The sequence below is a fragment of the Psittacula echo genome, assembly GCF_963264785.1.
Source record: "Psittacula echo genome assembly, chromosome: 13".
Classification (NCBI taxonomy): Eukaryota; Metazoa; Chordata; class Aves; order Psittaciformes; family Psittacidae; genus Psittacula; species Psittacula echo.
The window spans coordinates 8,361,293-8,377,428 of record NC_137749.1 but is presented as its reverse complement, the minus strand read 5'-3'; the positions used below and the strand labels follow the sequence as shown (position 1 = coordinate 8,377,428).

The following is a 16,136-nucleotide window of genomic DNA, read 5'->3' as shown; positions in this document are numbered from 1 at the left end:
ACCTAAGTAACAATGCAAAGCACCTTGTTCAAACAAGACTGATTTCCATTTCACACTAACCCGCAGGGAATATCCACTTTTCGTACTATATCTTTCTGACTGATGCAATCAGATTCTGGAAACCTACCCGATTAGTTTATATTCCAGTTTCTTAGAGATGATGTTAATTTTCCATTGTAGGACCAGAAGAGTTTAGATGTGCTAGATCTTGAAAACAACAACAAAAGACACACATAGTACCATGCTTAAAAATGGACTTCAGTTAACAGCAGTCCTTGCAAAGAAAGCCTAGGGATTACAAAAAAAGACACTCTCCTAACTCCCCAGTGCTTGAAATGAGGTATTTTATAATTACAGGATGAATAAGTAAATATGCATTTTCTTACTTATTCACATGAGATATTCTGCTTCATTTCTACACCAGTTCACTGTACTAATTGCTTACTTTCTAGATCAGTGGTTTAGTACTAAGTCTTTATACTGCAATGGCCAAAAAGTTCCATTATATCCATTAAAGATTAGATAATTTTCTTTTGTTTCCCACAGCAAGTAAGTTCCCATTCATGTCCCAAACAGAACGTCAGTAGTTGGAATGGTGTTTTCTTAAGGTACATATAAGATTAAAGACTGAAATCAGATGCAGTGTTGCCAAGGCCTTTGTAATATGCATGTTTTTCATGGCAAGATGATTGACAAGAATTGCAGTAAGGTGCTGAAGGGGATATTTCACCCGGCTCATCAAAACTCAATGTAGAGGATTAGAACTAAGAAGAGTTGACAATATTGACTTTGAGTGCCACAACAGAAACATAATTAGCCCTTGGATATATAGTGGACAGAAATACTCCATTTTTTAAAAAATGAGTATCTGTTGCATGCTGTCCTGGGCAGTGGGGAGGGGAAAGTCTGCTCTGCTCCTTCCTCTTTTCCCAGTAAAAATTCAAGTTTGGCACTAGAATAAATGCTTGCAAACCCAGCTTTTCTTCTGGAAGAACATCAGGAAAACCTTGTGCATAAAACTAAAAAACCTCTTAAAAGTGAGCACATAGATCTGAAAGAATGAAAAAGTCAATGAATTTTATACAAGTTTACTTATTGCAAAACAAACTGTCTGCACTATGCTTATTAAAGGCATATTTCATTGCCTAATCATAGATGTCTATTGTAACCTTTTATGTTTTGAATCATAATTGCAGTCTGTTCCCCAACTGTAATAATGAAAGACATTTTGGCATATGCTTCTATTGATTCCCCTTTAACAAAGCACTTAAGACACATACTTGCATCCCACTGAAATTAATGGGTAACGTTAACTTTGAATACATTGATTTCACTGGGATTTAGACAAATGGCAATTTGTATGGGCAAAAAATTACCTACTTTGTTGGATAGGCATGAGCCTCTGAAGAAAAGCCTTCAAACTCAGAAGTCTGTGCATGCAACTTTTCTCATTAGAAATCCATTGCACTATGGCATCTATGTTTTTGTCTGAATAACTGTGCTAGCAAGCAAACAAACAAAAGTGTATCTGCTGTACTGAAATATCTTTTCCAGCTCCTAGTCTGGAATGGTCTAAACTGCAGAAACATTTTCCGTAGGTATAACGACATATAGTGCGTGCATAGATGTCCCTTCTAGCTCAAACCATTCTATGAATCTATGATTAAGCGATACATGAAAATAAGGAATAACAACAAAAATTAGGAATTATGCTTACCTTTTTTAGCCACTGTTTCTAGCTATCCTAATAAGTTGGAACCTGCAATGAAATATTCTCGAAAATTAAGAGATTAAAAATGCGAAAGTAAAAATGTCTTTAAATACAATAAAGTCAGTATTCCTTCTCAGCATCAAATCCAGGGCATATACTGAGGTAATATTAAACTAGCCTGTTTCAGAAGCTCAGCATCACCAGACTTAATGGGAACTTCTCATTAAAATAAGTGGATTTAAAGAAATAAAACTGACATGAATTCAAACAATGTAGTCCTTTTCTTTTCTGACAGAGAAGTTTCCCAGAATTTTAAAATACATTTCGCTAGGCATTTCCCAATTCATTTTCCAACACTTTTACATAGCAGTACCCATAGCTACTAATTAGCTGTGCTGCAATGCTTTTTTCCACTACATGTTCTAGTTTAAAACCCAAAGTGAATAGGTACTGTAGAATACAGTATATAGTCCTGTGCAATATCCTGACTGCACAGTATTTCAAAGGAGTTTATCTTGACAAATCTTCAAGAAGCATGTCAGCACATATGGACTCTGAAAATACCTGTTAGACCTCATTAGCAGGAATAAACAGGAGAGTATTTGAAACCCCACTTACCAAGTCTAGAGGTTCTTTTAGTTTAAATTTAAAATCTTCATGGCTATTCAGTTTACCCATCAGACAGGTATCAACTTCTCCTTATTAAAAGGCCTACTTCGTTTCCCTAACAAATATCTCAACCAAGAGAAACAGCATTAATATCAAAAAAGAAATCTTTTGCCAGCATAAGTCATATGAACAAAATCAAACAAATACATTCAAGCACTTACTAGAAAAAATATCTTTATTAATTCATTAATTCACAACACAATAAATATTAGGATCGTACATATGAGGGACCCAGCAATGCTCAGACTTGTTTGCACCACGGGGTGGTTTGACAAACAAGCCCTCATCAGCTGGCATCCTGAGAAGAAGCCTGACTAAATTTTCTGATTTTTTTGTTAACGTGTTCACATATAGTCAGTAATTTGCACTGTACATCAGCCATTTCAATTGGTACCAGTCAGGCTTTAAAAAAACAATTCTTAAGGACCATCCCTAGTGAATCCCTCAGGAAAAAAAGCACAATTACAGTAGTTGTCATTATTCTGTCTTGCTGTTGGTGCTGACATTAGGGTTGTATAGGTGTGAATGTATGTGTAGTTTTACACTGGGGGCAACAACTTTTTCCGCTAAATGAGTAACAGGACTAGGCTGCTGTTCAAGATCCAGGATCAATTTTCATGCAGACCACTCAGCAGTTCTAAAACGAATACAGTTCTATTACTCCTGAGAATGATGGAGTAAAACATGTGAAACATGCCTTAGTTTCACACTCCACATACATTGAGGACACATTTCCTTGAGATCTCTTTACTTGTTCTCCCAAATCACTGTTTGGAACTTTATGATGAATGAAATTAACTCATCTTTCCATTGATTTGTCTGTAGCAGCAGACACCTCAGTCTGTTGGATGCATTGGTAGGACAGAGAAGAGAAGCAGCTGATACATGGCTAAACACCAATTATGGGTACAAAAAGAATTGTAATAAGCAATCACTAGGAAAAAAATAATCTTGCATGCATACGCATTACAGTTTAGTCAGAGGTGGGATGTTTCTGACAGCAAAATCTCTGTAGGCTGCAATGCTCAGAATCTCAACGTTTTGAAATATTAAGTTTTAAAAAATCTCAATGTACTATGAACTTTTAAAATTTTTTTTAATACATAAACAGCTGGAAAATCTAGTAGGGTTTTTTTTAGCAACATCATACTCAGGTCTTTAATAAGGGAAATCAACTTCTGAATGCACAGGGTATGCACACATTTATATACAGATATAAATTTTTCATCATTTCTTCTAACGGCAATTGCAATATTCAGGCAGTGTTTCAACAACACTTCCACTCAAAGAGCTTCTTTCTTCAACTACAACCTTATGGATAACTTCACAGATGAAAAATAGCATCAGCAGATCTCATAGCGAATTACACCTGCAGTCAAATTCTTCTATCACTTCTTCCTCTTTTATGGACCAGAAATATGGACCACAAATCAGAAAACTTTCTAAAGAAAGTATTTAAGATTTCTTTTGTTGCTAAGTCAGAACAAATCTTTAGAAGTGCAGTATTCTATTATCAGTGACAGTGTGACAAATGCTGTTACATCACATTTTAGAAGGAAGTTCTGATCACTATTTGTCTAACAGTTTCTCAGTTTTACAGTGATTTCTTTATCATAGTAAAAAAGAAACCAACCATTTGCGTTGCATGCTGCAGCAGTGAAATGGCAATCAAATTAAAATTAGCAGATATATACACTACCATCAGACTATTCTTCTAAACTGAGCAACAAGCAGGAGGATAGCTATGGGAACTACTGAATTCCACACACAAAACCACCGATATGAATTAACTGCAAAAAGGATATTTTTGTTTCACCTCAAACCGATCTTTTACTACTGTAAAGTGTGCAAGAAATATATGACTATGCATATAAAATGTTGACAACTGTAACTTGGACTGAAAATTTAGTGCAGTTTATTTTGTATTTGCCTTTGTCAGGCTACTTATTTAACTGAGTTCTGCAAAAGAAGCTTCACCATCAGTTCTGTGTTTCTTCATTGCTACAAATTAGCCAGCATCTCCCCCTTCTGGATAGCAGGAACATAAGCAGAAATTTGCAACAGATTAATGCTTTCTTACTCTGGCCAATACTTAAAACACCAAGGTTGCAGCTATTTATTTTCTGTCTTTATTCTGAACAGGACTATTTCTTTTCTAGATCATTGTTTAATATAGTTCCCTTCAGTAACATGTCCTATTAAAGCCAGACCTAAATCCATTCAGAATCAGTATCCACCTCATCAGTGAGAAAACCTTAAAAACCAACCAACAAATATATCACTGTGTCAGCCAGATTTCCACATCCTATAACACAGAAAATGTGGCATGAATTGGATTATTATCGGTTTTGATTCTACTTGTCAGCATTGCTTAATATATGGTGTTCAAGCAATAATTTGTTAGATGTGCTAATTTGAACTGAATTAGAAACTTTAAGAGTAGGCAGAGAAGTCACCATAAAACTCAACTTTTTCTTTAACACCTCTGAGCTTATTCATTCTCAGGCATCACCATAATGTTATGACCAGGCTGCCACTGATTAATCCATTGGGATTCATCCAGTAGCAGCATAGTGATTTTCTATTAAATTCCTGTACATACTACATTTTAAAGAAAATCCCAAAGATGACTGCTAACCCACTGTTACACAGTCTAGGAACTTGTTTCTACTAGTGAGTACAGCGTCTCAGTGTTGAAGATTAGGATAGGTAATGAACTATCCGAGCACTCAGGAGAAAGTCTCATGGCCAAAATTCTAAGGGAGGTCCTGTCCGGTTCCTAGGATCCGTATGAATATTATGTGAGATGCTTCTGTTGGCAGTCAGCCATGCCAACAGAAACTCAAATGACAATGGCTTCATTTGTAGATGGCCTCAGATGTCAATGGCTTCAGTTATATTTACATATATAAAACTGTGATTATTCCTGGCTCCAGAAAGATAAAAAGTTACAGGCACTTTGAAATAGAGATTTGTTACAGCAGGACTGAATTGGTTTTAGAACTGTGATGGTGTGAGGACAATCTGGCTGAAAGAGAAAGCTGTTTACAGAGAAAACAAGAAAAGATTCCTGGAACTTGAACCATTAAAGCTGTTCCTAAGTCTAAGTGCCTCTTTCCTTTACAAATATATTTTGTGCTTTTTTTCCTTCTTTCCAGGGATGGAATTTTTAACCTCAGCAGCCTGTAACTGTTGCATCCAAGCCAGAACGCTTTGTAATGTGCAACTTGGTAATTTCTTCAGCACAGGTAGGGTGAATGCCAACTGTCTTCATTAGCTGAGGATATGTAGCACCACATCTACAAAAAAAAAACCAAAACAACCAAACCAAAGATTCACAAAGTCAAACACTATTCACCTGAAGCAGCTGGAATGTCCTAAGACATCAAAGTAATTCTGCTCTTATCCATTTTATCAGAAGAGGAGTTCATTTATTCTTCAAACAATGCTGTCTATTATTTCTCAGGCACTTACACAACATTTAAACACCTAGCTTCACAACACTGTTAGGTAGGGAAGAATTGTTGCAAGAGTTGACAGAGAGAATTAAGCAATTTATCCCAAGTCACAACCGAGCCTATGGCAAAAGCATGTGATAAAACTGCAGCCTTCAGCTTTTCTTGTACATACATGTGTGTTTCACTAACTCTTGACTCCAGATGGAAAACCACACATATACACACAGAGGAAGAAAATCATAATTAGGACTGCTGGAAAGAATCTGCTGAAGGAAGTAATACCAGAATATTCTTCCATGATCTTACAGAAAGTCTGGTGCTTAAACTGAAATCATCAATAACAAGCAGAAGGAAAAAGTCTTTCTTTGAAAAAACAAAACAAAACCCCACCAGAAAACCTGGAGCTAAAATCTCACTAGCTTAATTCCTTTACGTGTCCAATAAAATTCTTAGACTTGATGACTTTCCTTCAAGCTGCTATTCCTGGCAGGTCATACTGTAAGAATAGCTAAAATGGCCCTAAATTTAAGAATTGTTTCAAGCTCTCTATGGAATAATGTTCTCTCCTACAAAATACAGAGAAGTCTTCTGTCTTCATAGATGTCTTCTCCTCCTACATCCAAAAAAGCACCAACAAGCAAAACATTGCTGCTAAGCACAGATGTTACTGGAGTGCTAAGTGGGGAGGGAAGATGGAAAGTCATCCTTTGGAGAGGCTGAAGTAAGACCTAATATTTGACAAAGGAGAACAGCAGCTCTTTTAGTGGGTGTTCCACATTGAAAACTCTGGATTTGTGAAATACAATAGAAACCCATATAAGCATCTGACCTGCTGAAAACCTCTTACTGTGGCTAAAGTTTTCATTTCCCTCAGGCAAGGCAGAAAAGCACTCCAGTTTCATGTGCTTCCTTTTCACTGGTTATTTTGGATAAAACTTCAAAACAATGACATCCTAAAAAATGTAGTTCTAGAATCTATACCACTGGCAATTAATGGACTACAAACACATGTTGAAAATGTGTACTGAGGGCACACTGCAATCAGTGATTTTCAAGATATTCCTCACATGATACTTGCGGTCCTGCCTTCTTAATCCTTTCTGCTTTTCATTTATGCTAGTCACTCACAACTGTAAGACTAAAACTGCAATAAAATGATGATGATACTTAGGAAAATGAACATACACCACAATCAGGGTTGATTTCTTGTATCCCAGAGTACTTTCTTCAAAGAGGAGTTAAAAACTATAATTTAGTAATATAAATATACAAATCAACATTTCTGAAGATGTGAATCAGCATTAAGAAGGGAAATATAAAAACAAATAAGAAGTAACTGTAGCACACCAGACATAGTAGGAATTCTCCATTTAACCAGGCAGGACCCAGAATCATTCCTCATTCCTTCAAAGGGAGAACTTTTATGTTAATATTTGAGTAAAATCAAACAAGATCAAATCACAAAGGTTCATCTACTTGGGTAAACTTGTTACTGCAATTATCAGATAGCTCCAGACAAAAGTATCTCTCCCTTTCCATCAGCCTACAGAGGTTTCTTTCTTACCTTATCACATTATGGTTAGCTTATAACCCCAAAAATATAAAAGTTCATGCAAGTTCTTGCTGAGCTTTTGATGAGCAATGGCTGTGCACATTTAAAGATGAGATTAAGAAAGAAAATGCTTGGCAGGTATAAAGAAAGGTTTTTTTGAAGAGCACAAATATCCTTTTAAAGAAGTGACTTGCAAAACTATATGGTGATTTCCTATCCTGTGCATAGAATGCAAAAGGAGCTACACTCTGAGAAAACTTGTATTAGTAAGTTAATGCACAGTTTTATTTTTTGCTTTAACTATATCAAGCCAACAATATATTTTCCTCAGTTGCTCCTTAACTATATTCAGTATTACAGTAACTAAATCCAGTACAACTTAATGAAGAACTGCAGTATTTTTAGTGAAAATATGTGCAATACTACATAAAAGTAACAAAAATCATGGATTCTTTATAGTGTTGCCAAAACTAGGCAGCTATCTTTTATAATCTTACAATAACTTAAAAAGCAGGCTTTAGAAGCTAGAGACATTCTTTTGTACTTACTTGATTCCAAGAGCAAATCCTTGAATAACTTCGCCTGCATTTGGTCCAATGAAATGAAGGCCAAGTATTCGTTGGTCTCTCTCTCGTAAGCACACCATCTGAAAACAATACATTACATAGAGATCTTTTCTTAGAACATTTAAAGATAAGGCATGAAGTTGAATTAAATGAAACTGAAGTGCCCTGAGATCCTAGTACAGCTGCTTACTCCAGTGTGCCAAGAACTTACGCACTTGCTTAAGACTTACTGACTTCAATAGGTTTTATGCTTGTCCTTAAGCACTTTTCCTGAATCGAAGCTTTATTGATGTGTTTCTTTCAGACTTCTAGGAGCCACTGACAATGACAATTTGTGGTAAATTGAGTATTTTGTTGTCTGTCATTTGTATGAAATCCTCAAAATATCTTCTGTAGTCTAGTAACCAGACTAGTGTTATTTTGACACTGAGTGGCTACCTTAGCAATTCTCCAAGCCCATGCACTTACTCTTACTAGCTAACCAACTTATTTCCAAAGATGACCACTACCAATTATAGAATATTTTGTGCCTTTTTGATTCAGTCAGTAAACACTTCCAGCAGGATGTTTGGTGAGATACATTTACCACATCAGCCACATAACCTAAAAAGAAGTCAAGGCTTGGAAGCAGCCGCAGATGAAGGTGAGTTAATAAGTATCTGGGAGGGCCTCAGTCACTTAACTTTTATTAGAGAACTTAATGAAAACTGTTTAGTTCCTTTAAGTACACCATCTTTATAATTATGAAAAGAAAGTCAGTCTCCCTTTGTCCACCCATCAAGCATTAAATCATCATTAAGCTAATAGGTTTTGTTATTCAGTAAGGGCTTGGATTCTTTCATTAGAAATCCCAGGAACAGCAGCAATCTTGACATGGTTCTTTAAATATCAGGGAGTTTAAAAGATAAAACCCTCTTGCAATAGAGTTTGAAACTCTCAAGTTTAATGTCTGTTCATGTGTTTTGGCTGTTTAGTAAGGACTATATTCAATATTATCCAGCAATTATTATGCTATTACTACTTTACCCTCAAATATTTAATTTAATCGGTATAATTTACAGGGAATAGCTAAAAAGTAGCATCACTTTAGTTGCACTGGTACTTGGGACAGTTAAGGCAAGATAGTAAGGCATTTACATAAATCATATGTGACAAAATATAGTTAGAAAAACTGGAATATTTATTAGCATCTTAAAAGCAGTTCAAAGATGGCATCAATCAACAGAATGTCAGCTCTGAAAGATTCTAATATTTGTAAAGCAATTTTAATATGCAGTAGGATATGTAATGAATATTAAACATATGAAGTTTGACAGGAGAGACAGGTTGCATCCATCTTGAGAGGGTTTTTTTTTGTCAAAATGTCCCCCTTGAAGCTGGCTGTGCCATATCTCGTTTTCAGTTAAAAGCAAGTTAAAGCTCACAACACTCACTTTTATATAGCATTGAGCTGCATCTCTTTCAGCCACTGTAAACTCTAAGGGTTTATAATACGCATGGTATACCTGGTAGGGAAAACAATAACATTTTGTGTTAGAGAGTACCATTATGTAAAAAATCTGCTATTTAGTATTATAATGACTATTATTATGACACATTTATAATGTTGAAGAAAAAAATGATTTATTTATAACCCGCACATTATTTTAAAGAAAAATGTGGAAAGTACAGGAGACGTTTAACACAAAACTTTCTCAGAGAACCGTTAGATTAAAAACTGAAAGAAGATCACAAATAATCATGTTACTCAAACCAGTGTCCCAAATTAAAAGTGTTAGTTTGTTCCTTCTCCCAAAAATTTAATACCTTGCTTACTGAAAATAATGCAAGCCAAGAAGCTTTCCATATCTATAATAATGTATGTGGCAAGACAACCTGAACTGTAATTTTTGCATTCTGAATAGTAAATACTTATTTTTATATTAATGGTTTTGCCTGGGGCTCCAAGCTAAATCCATCAGCTGAAATTGCTTTCCAATACATATGTAACAGGAGCACCTTATGACACACACACACATCAATTACCTGCCTTAATCAATTGAGAACAAACCAAGATAAGAGTTCTGGGACAGATTTTTTAAGCATAAACTGTATTTCAGAATCATAAAAGACAAAATTAATAACTGACTGGACAAGAAGTAAACTATTGCATTTTGTATTTCCAAAGCTAACCGAGTCATATGTTGACAGTCTTTTTGATGAGTGAATAAAGGTAACACAACATAGTTTTTCAAGGGTGACTTGTTTGAATTTTGCCATATTATATAGCGCCTGTGAATTTCTTCATCCTAAGTACCACAATCTCATTCTTTGTATCAGAGGGCTGGGTGTGAATATATGCCATAATGGATTCCTTCCTCAATATGCAATGCTCAGGCATATTATATCAGGACATTGTAGCCATGAAGACACTTAGCAGCTTGTGTGAATATTTCTGGTGACATTCCAAAAATTTAGACTAAAGAATGTGACCTGCAATTCTGACAATTAAAAGGAACATAACCAATATTTAATGATGCTGCAAATATAACTTACTAAAATGTCAGCGAGTTTAAAACTGTCACACCCTATCAATTTTAAGCTTACTAGGTAACAGGTTCCATTGCGACCTGCTGCAATACTTCCAAAGACCTGAGCTTTTCTGAAGACACCAACTCCTTAACTGCAAACATAAAATTTCCCCTGACACAACAATGAAACTTCTGATGCCAGCTAGAAAATTAAAAATGCTTTCATACCTCAATATTATCTGATCCATAACACTGCACAGCTGCTTCTTCTGACAATCCAACACAACCATATTCCAAGGGAGTGAAAACTGTGGTAGGTACCTATTTAAGAGGAAACAGTGTTACTGTTGAACCATATGAAGCATGCAAAAAGGGAAACTTCTGCATGCCTGAGAAGCCAGCTGTATCGCACACATCTACTTTGGCTACTGTAAAAGCTAGATTCCAGATTCCAGAGGACAAAATGTTATTTCTCTAAAGATTCATAAAAAAAAAAAAAAAGGTAAAAAAAAAAAAAAAAAAAGGTGCAAGATTTGGCTTTTATTATTGAAATAAAGAAATAACAACTCACATTGTCATAGTCCATCAATTCTGAAGACTGGCCAAAAAGACGCCGAGCCAGCAGTTTTCCTGCAGCTATTGCTGTGGGTGTTAATTCAGGACGGCCCTGAGAAGAGAGCACAAAGCTTTGTTTTAACTAAGAGAGAAGTAGCATCCAAGGATTTCTCCTGGGACAATGGTCAGAGGAAGGCCAAATCTTTGGAATTTAAGCCTGGTAGCCAGGGCTCCAGAGAAGGCAGTAATAATTTCTGTCCAAACATGCTTTTAAATCTCCAGGTTCAGTATCCGTCTTAATGGGGAAGTGTGGGGGGGAAACAAATGCCATGAATGTGTCAAAAACTTGTATTTTATCATGTCACCTCTGGAAAAGCACAGGATATTCCTATGCTAACCATTCACTTCCCCCTTTCTTTTCATAGTAAGCCATCAAGAAGTTTTTCAGATGGTCTTTTTAAAGCAGGAAAAATCTAGAATAAAGCAACAGTGTTTTTATAACATCAGATCTTCTAAAAAAGTTGTCTGACACATTTTTACAGAACACAGGCACAAAAATTAGCTATTTGTAGGTACTATTACTGACTTCTTATGTTGGTCCTCTATTGGAGAAGCAGAACACTACTGTGTTAGCACTGCAACTATAAGTTGAGTTGATCCCATCTCAGGCTCTGGGATTAAAGAGAGGCTTGGATTGCTACTGGCAAATGCTAACTTTCTGCAAGTGAGAAATGGAATGACAACAGGATATGATCAGGACATGGTCCAGTTCAAGCCTTGAGTCCTACCTACCTTTTATATCTAAAGAAGACTATGCAGTGTGCCAGAACCCTTATTTTGAGTGCTGGCACAATACCACTGGAGCATCAGAACTCCAGTGCTAAACCTAAGGAAGCTGGAAGTTTTTACAAATTCAAACAGGCATTTTCATAGGCAAAAACATAGGAATGTTTTTGAAGTCCAAGGAAGAGCAGTCCATGTAAATTAATAAGACCTAACAAATTTTGTAAGTCTTGTAAAAAACATTATTTAAGAGTTCATCTATGACATATCATCAAGATGCTTGTGTGAGATGATGAAAGAAGTTGCAAATCTAGAAGGAATGATGTAGAAACATTAGACAATTGTAACTGAGAAAGACCTTTGTGGGACAACATAGAATACTGTATAAAATGTGTGAAGTATTGATTCATACAGGTGCTATCTAGATACAAAGCTCGTCACACTCCTGCAAAGCCCCATTTGGAAGTAGTAATCCAATAAGCCCTCAAAAATAGTCTCCAGCAAAAAATAAAGTTAAGGATTCCCCCAGCACACACATTCGAGTTTTTCAACCATTTTTTTTCATTATCTTGAAGGTTTTTAGTGTTTACTGGAATCCATGCCTCTTTCCCAGCTTATCTTTTTCTTATGTTGCTAGATAGATTCTGTACATGGTATTAGCTACCATGTACTTCATGTACCATGCATATTAGTATGCATTTATGGGTTTTTGTATGTATTAATAACCACTTAATTTAAAAATGCCTTTGCAAAAAACCCAAACTGAAACATTATGTCTAACCCCATAACAGAAACTACAATTCTAATTGTTAATGAAGACTAACCTGCTTTTCCCTACAGCTCATGACAAACCACAACACTGCAAATCTATCCCTTTTTTCACCCTAAGATCCATCAAGTTATGTTTTTTCAAATCCAACATTCTGACTTTCAAGTCTGTAAATGTCATTTACCAGATGAAATTTGCCATTTGTTTTTTCTTATCCACATTTGCCCGAAACATGGCTGCCGATCATTTCTGTAGCAGGAAATACAGATGTTGTTTTGGCATTCCAGAAATGAATAGAAGATTGGAACGAGAGATAAAATTGTGAAAACACTGCCATGCATTTCATAAACCCCAACTAATTACTAAAACATCCATGCAGATAAAGCCCAATTTCTCATAAACAAAGACTTAAAGACCTTCCTTGGTAAATATTTGAAATGAACATTCACTTTGCAGTCATGTGTAGAAGCACTCTGCTGATTATTATGGATACGAATTGTTCCTAAGAACCCTCCAATGTATTACACATTTAAACGAGATGGCTCCTAAGAGAGTTTAAAAAGCTTTGAAGTAATGTGTATTTGTTCTAACACAACTCTTTTTGGTCTCATTTCTATTCAAAGCAACATACTGTACATTCCACCTTCTCTACACATCTTTGTTATAACACCCTTTGAAATATGACAGATGTATAGTGGCATGACCATATGATAAACCTCCTTCTGAGAACTTCTCTATAGTGTGTGCCATGCTTTTCAACAAGAATTCTACTGGAGAAAGAATTTTAACACAAAGCATTTATATCAGCACTGAAAAAAAAATTAAAACTAAAATCTCAGCGTGATCTTCCTCATCCTGATCACAGAAGATGAAAATGTCTAAATGCAATTTCACCTGTTAATTGAAAATAATATTTTACCAAAGCTTGAAAAACTTTTTTTGAGACAAAGTGACTGACCTCTGGAATGTTTTTTAACACCTTTTCTCCAAATTAACAGCTTGGATAACATTAGGATTCCATTTGCCATACAAGGGTGCAACAAGACACCCATGCACACATAGTTTTCCCGTTTGTACCAGATGGGTATGACTCGCAAATGAAAACAGTCATTCTGAGCATTCACCTTTCTACTCTCACACTCCCTTTCCAGCCAGGGCACTCAATTAAAACAAAAAGAGTACTTCTTGCTATTCGGTAGCAGTATGGTGCCTATTCATGTGACATGGTAAAGGAGGGAGGAGGAGGGCTTGAGAAGTACTCGCAAAGGTATGAGCAATAGCACTTCATGGTAGCAAAGAGAGTCTAACAGGGAGAGAGCAGAGCAAAGAGAAATCCTGAACAGGAACACCGGAGAAAAAATTATCTTATTCTTATAAGCAATATTAAGAATATTAAGAAGCTCATACACAGGAAACAAGAATCCCCTTCCTGATCTCTTTGGATAGGTCTCACCCAGAAAGTATCACACACCAAGCTCTACAGCTTTGTGGTTCTTAGCAGGATGCACCTGATTCTATTGTGTATATTCTTTGAGATGTGCACCAGTAACAGAACTTTCTTTCACTGCTGGTCCCCATACCAATGAAATTAACTATGTAAATTAATTCTGCTAAAAAAAAAAAAAAAAAAGAATTAAAATAAACTTTATTGCTTAGCAAGTGGAATTCATGACTTACACTGTACTGGAGTCAGGTAACAGCAATAATTCCTCCTATCTTTAAACTCTATTAATGCATGAGTACTATACTGTGATTTCTTTAATTCCCTGTATTAAGCCCATATGCAGCTAAAAGCTTAAGAAAATACTTCTCCAGAGCACTGATTTAACTGCAGTTTTTCCCCAGTTCACTGGACTCAGTATAAAACTATGTTGCTGTTTTTAACACTTACATTTAGAAGTGCCTATTAAACAACTCAAGTTCAAATCTGCACTAATAAGGACAAAAGCAGGAAAAGGAAATCCAGATTTTAACAACAAAATGAAAATGACAAATAAATGAAGACCTGATTTTTTAGATCCAGAGTAGGAAAGAGAAGAGCATCCTGCCTCCAACTTTATATTTCTTACTTAACTAAATCCTCAAAGGGCAGAAAACAAAAAGCACCCAAAAGGAAATGACTTGCCCAAAATAACACTGCAGATTGGCAGCAAAATAAGCATCAGCATCCAAGGCCCTGCCAGCATTGCCTCTAATAACTGCCTCTTGGATGAAATTAAAAAGAAAAGTTTGGAAAGCAGGAGGCCTAACCAAGGCATGTATCAGGGACAAGCAGGTGTAGGAGGTCACTGTGAGCAGAAAGAGGACTTCAGGAAATAAGCCAGAGCAAGAAGTGACAAGTACAGCAGAGGGAACCTGTCTGTGAAGTGAAAAGAAAGGAGAGGAACCACACATAATCCCAAAGCTCTGAGTGACTGGACAGAGAAGGTGTGGAGAGTAAGAAAAACAAAATGGAGAAATAGCTGAGCAGGAAAGAGTTTTAATTCAGTTTAAAAGGAAATGGCAAGTCATTCGCGTGAAGATGGAGACAGACAGGAAGAAACACATGTCTACACAGAGGGGAAGAGGTCAGGAATGGTCATCAGATTTATGAGATGGCAGTTCCAGAGTTCAGTTAGAAATCTGCAGCACTATTCCCACGACATTATGTAACCTGTTGCATCTCTTCAAAAACTCAGAGCACCTGTAGGGTTTGTAAACGTGAGATACCTTTAAAAGATTTTAAACACTGCAGAATGAGAAATCTTTAGAGGGTCTCTCAAATTATACTGTATATGGTGTTTGGATATCGCTACACTATTTAGATTTACCAGACCTTCAAAACAGATGCCTTCACTATACCAAAACCAATCTTGATAGGAAGGCATGTGCTTAATTCCACTAAGTTCAAAAACAGGTGAAAGAATTCTGTATTTTGCAATGCCCAGCTTCTAGATTTTACATATTGCCCTGATTTTTCAGGAACAGCAGGCACCTGATGAAAACATCCTCCTGTAACAGTACAGTTCCGAATCTAGACAAACATTATTTATGAAGACGTTTGAAGATGCCCAACTTACAGTAGATACTCCGACTTCTTCTGTAAACTGAAAATTGAGGGATTTAAAAGTATTTAAGTGCAATTTGATCAGGACAAGACATTCTTGTCACAAATAACTGTAGATTATCAATGGCACTGGATTAAGGCCACATAATTCTGGTTTTGCACCTATAATAGGTAAATAATTTTGTTCTTGTTATAATGTACCCTCCTTTAGGAAAAAAAAGAAACCAAACCATCAAAGGACAACAAATAAACAAAAAAAACCCAAACCAGAACACCACACCTCACATTTACTTGTTATAATCATTCATAAACCATGAACAGAAGTAAAATGCGTTTAGTATTTGCAGCAATTAGTTTTTCTTATTCTAGAGGAAGATACTTTATAGTCAGAAGCATTTTGCATCAGCAGAAATGCTGCCTTGGGACTAGTATCAATTAGCCTCCAAAATACTAAAGGAGGAACTTGTCATGGTCATTCCAAGTAAGTGTATTCAGCTCCAGAAGGTAAGAGCTGCTT

The 16,136-nt window shown here is 36.0% G+C and overlaps 1 protein-coding gene across 4 annotated transcripts in view; it reads right to left on the bottom strand.

Annotated features, from left to right (window-relative positions):
* TXNRD2 (thioredoxin reductase 2) overlaps window positions 1–16,136 on the bottom strand; it is a 55,909-nt gene that overhangs the window by 15,512 nt on the left and 24,261 nt on the right. For 3 of the 4 annotated variants that reach the window (XR_013957911.1, XR_013957912.1, XR_013957913.1), the window contains exons 13-19: window positions 11,038–11,133; window positions 10,695–10,787; window positions 9,390–9,461; window positions 7,939–8,036; window positions 2,330–5,679; window positions 1,718–1,759; window positions 128–207 (exon numbers count right to left, since the gene is read on the bottom strand). Coding sequence is in view for 1 of the 4 variants with exons in the window: in XM_080628309.1 (XP_080484435.1) it covers window positions 5,556–5,679; window positions 7,939–8,036; window positions 9,390–9,461; window positions 10,695–10,787; window positions 11,038–11,133 (483 nt within the window). In the remaining 3 variants the exon portion in view is untranslated. Of the gene's footprint in view, window positions 1–127; window positions 208–1,717; window positions 1,760–2,266; window positions 5,680–7,938; window positions 8,037–9,389; window positions 9,462–10,694; window positions 10,788–11,037; window positions 11,134–16,136 lie in introns of those variants that run through there. The other variant, XM_080628309.1, reaches the window with a different exon arrangement.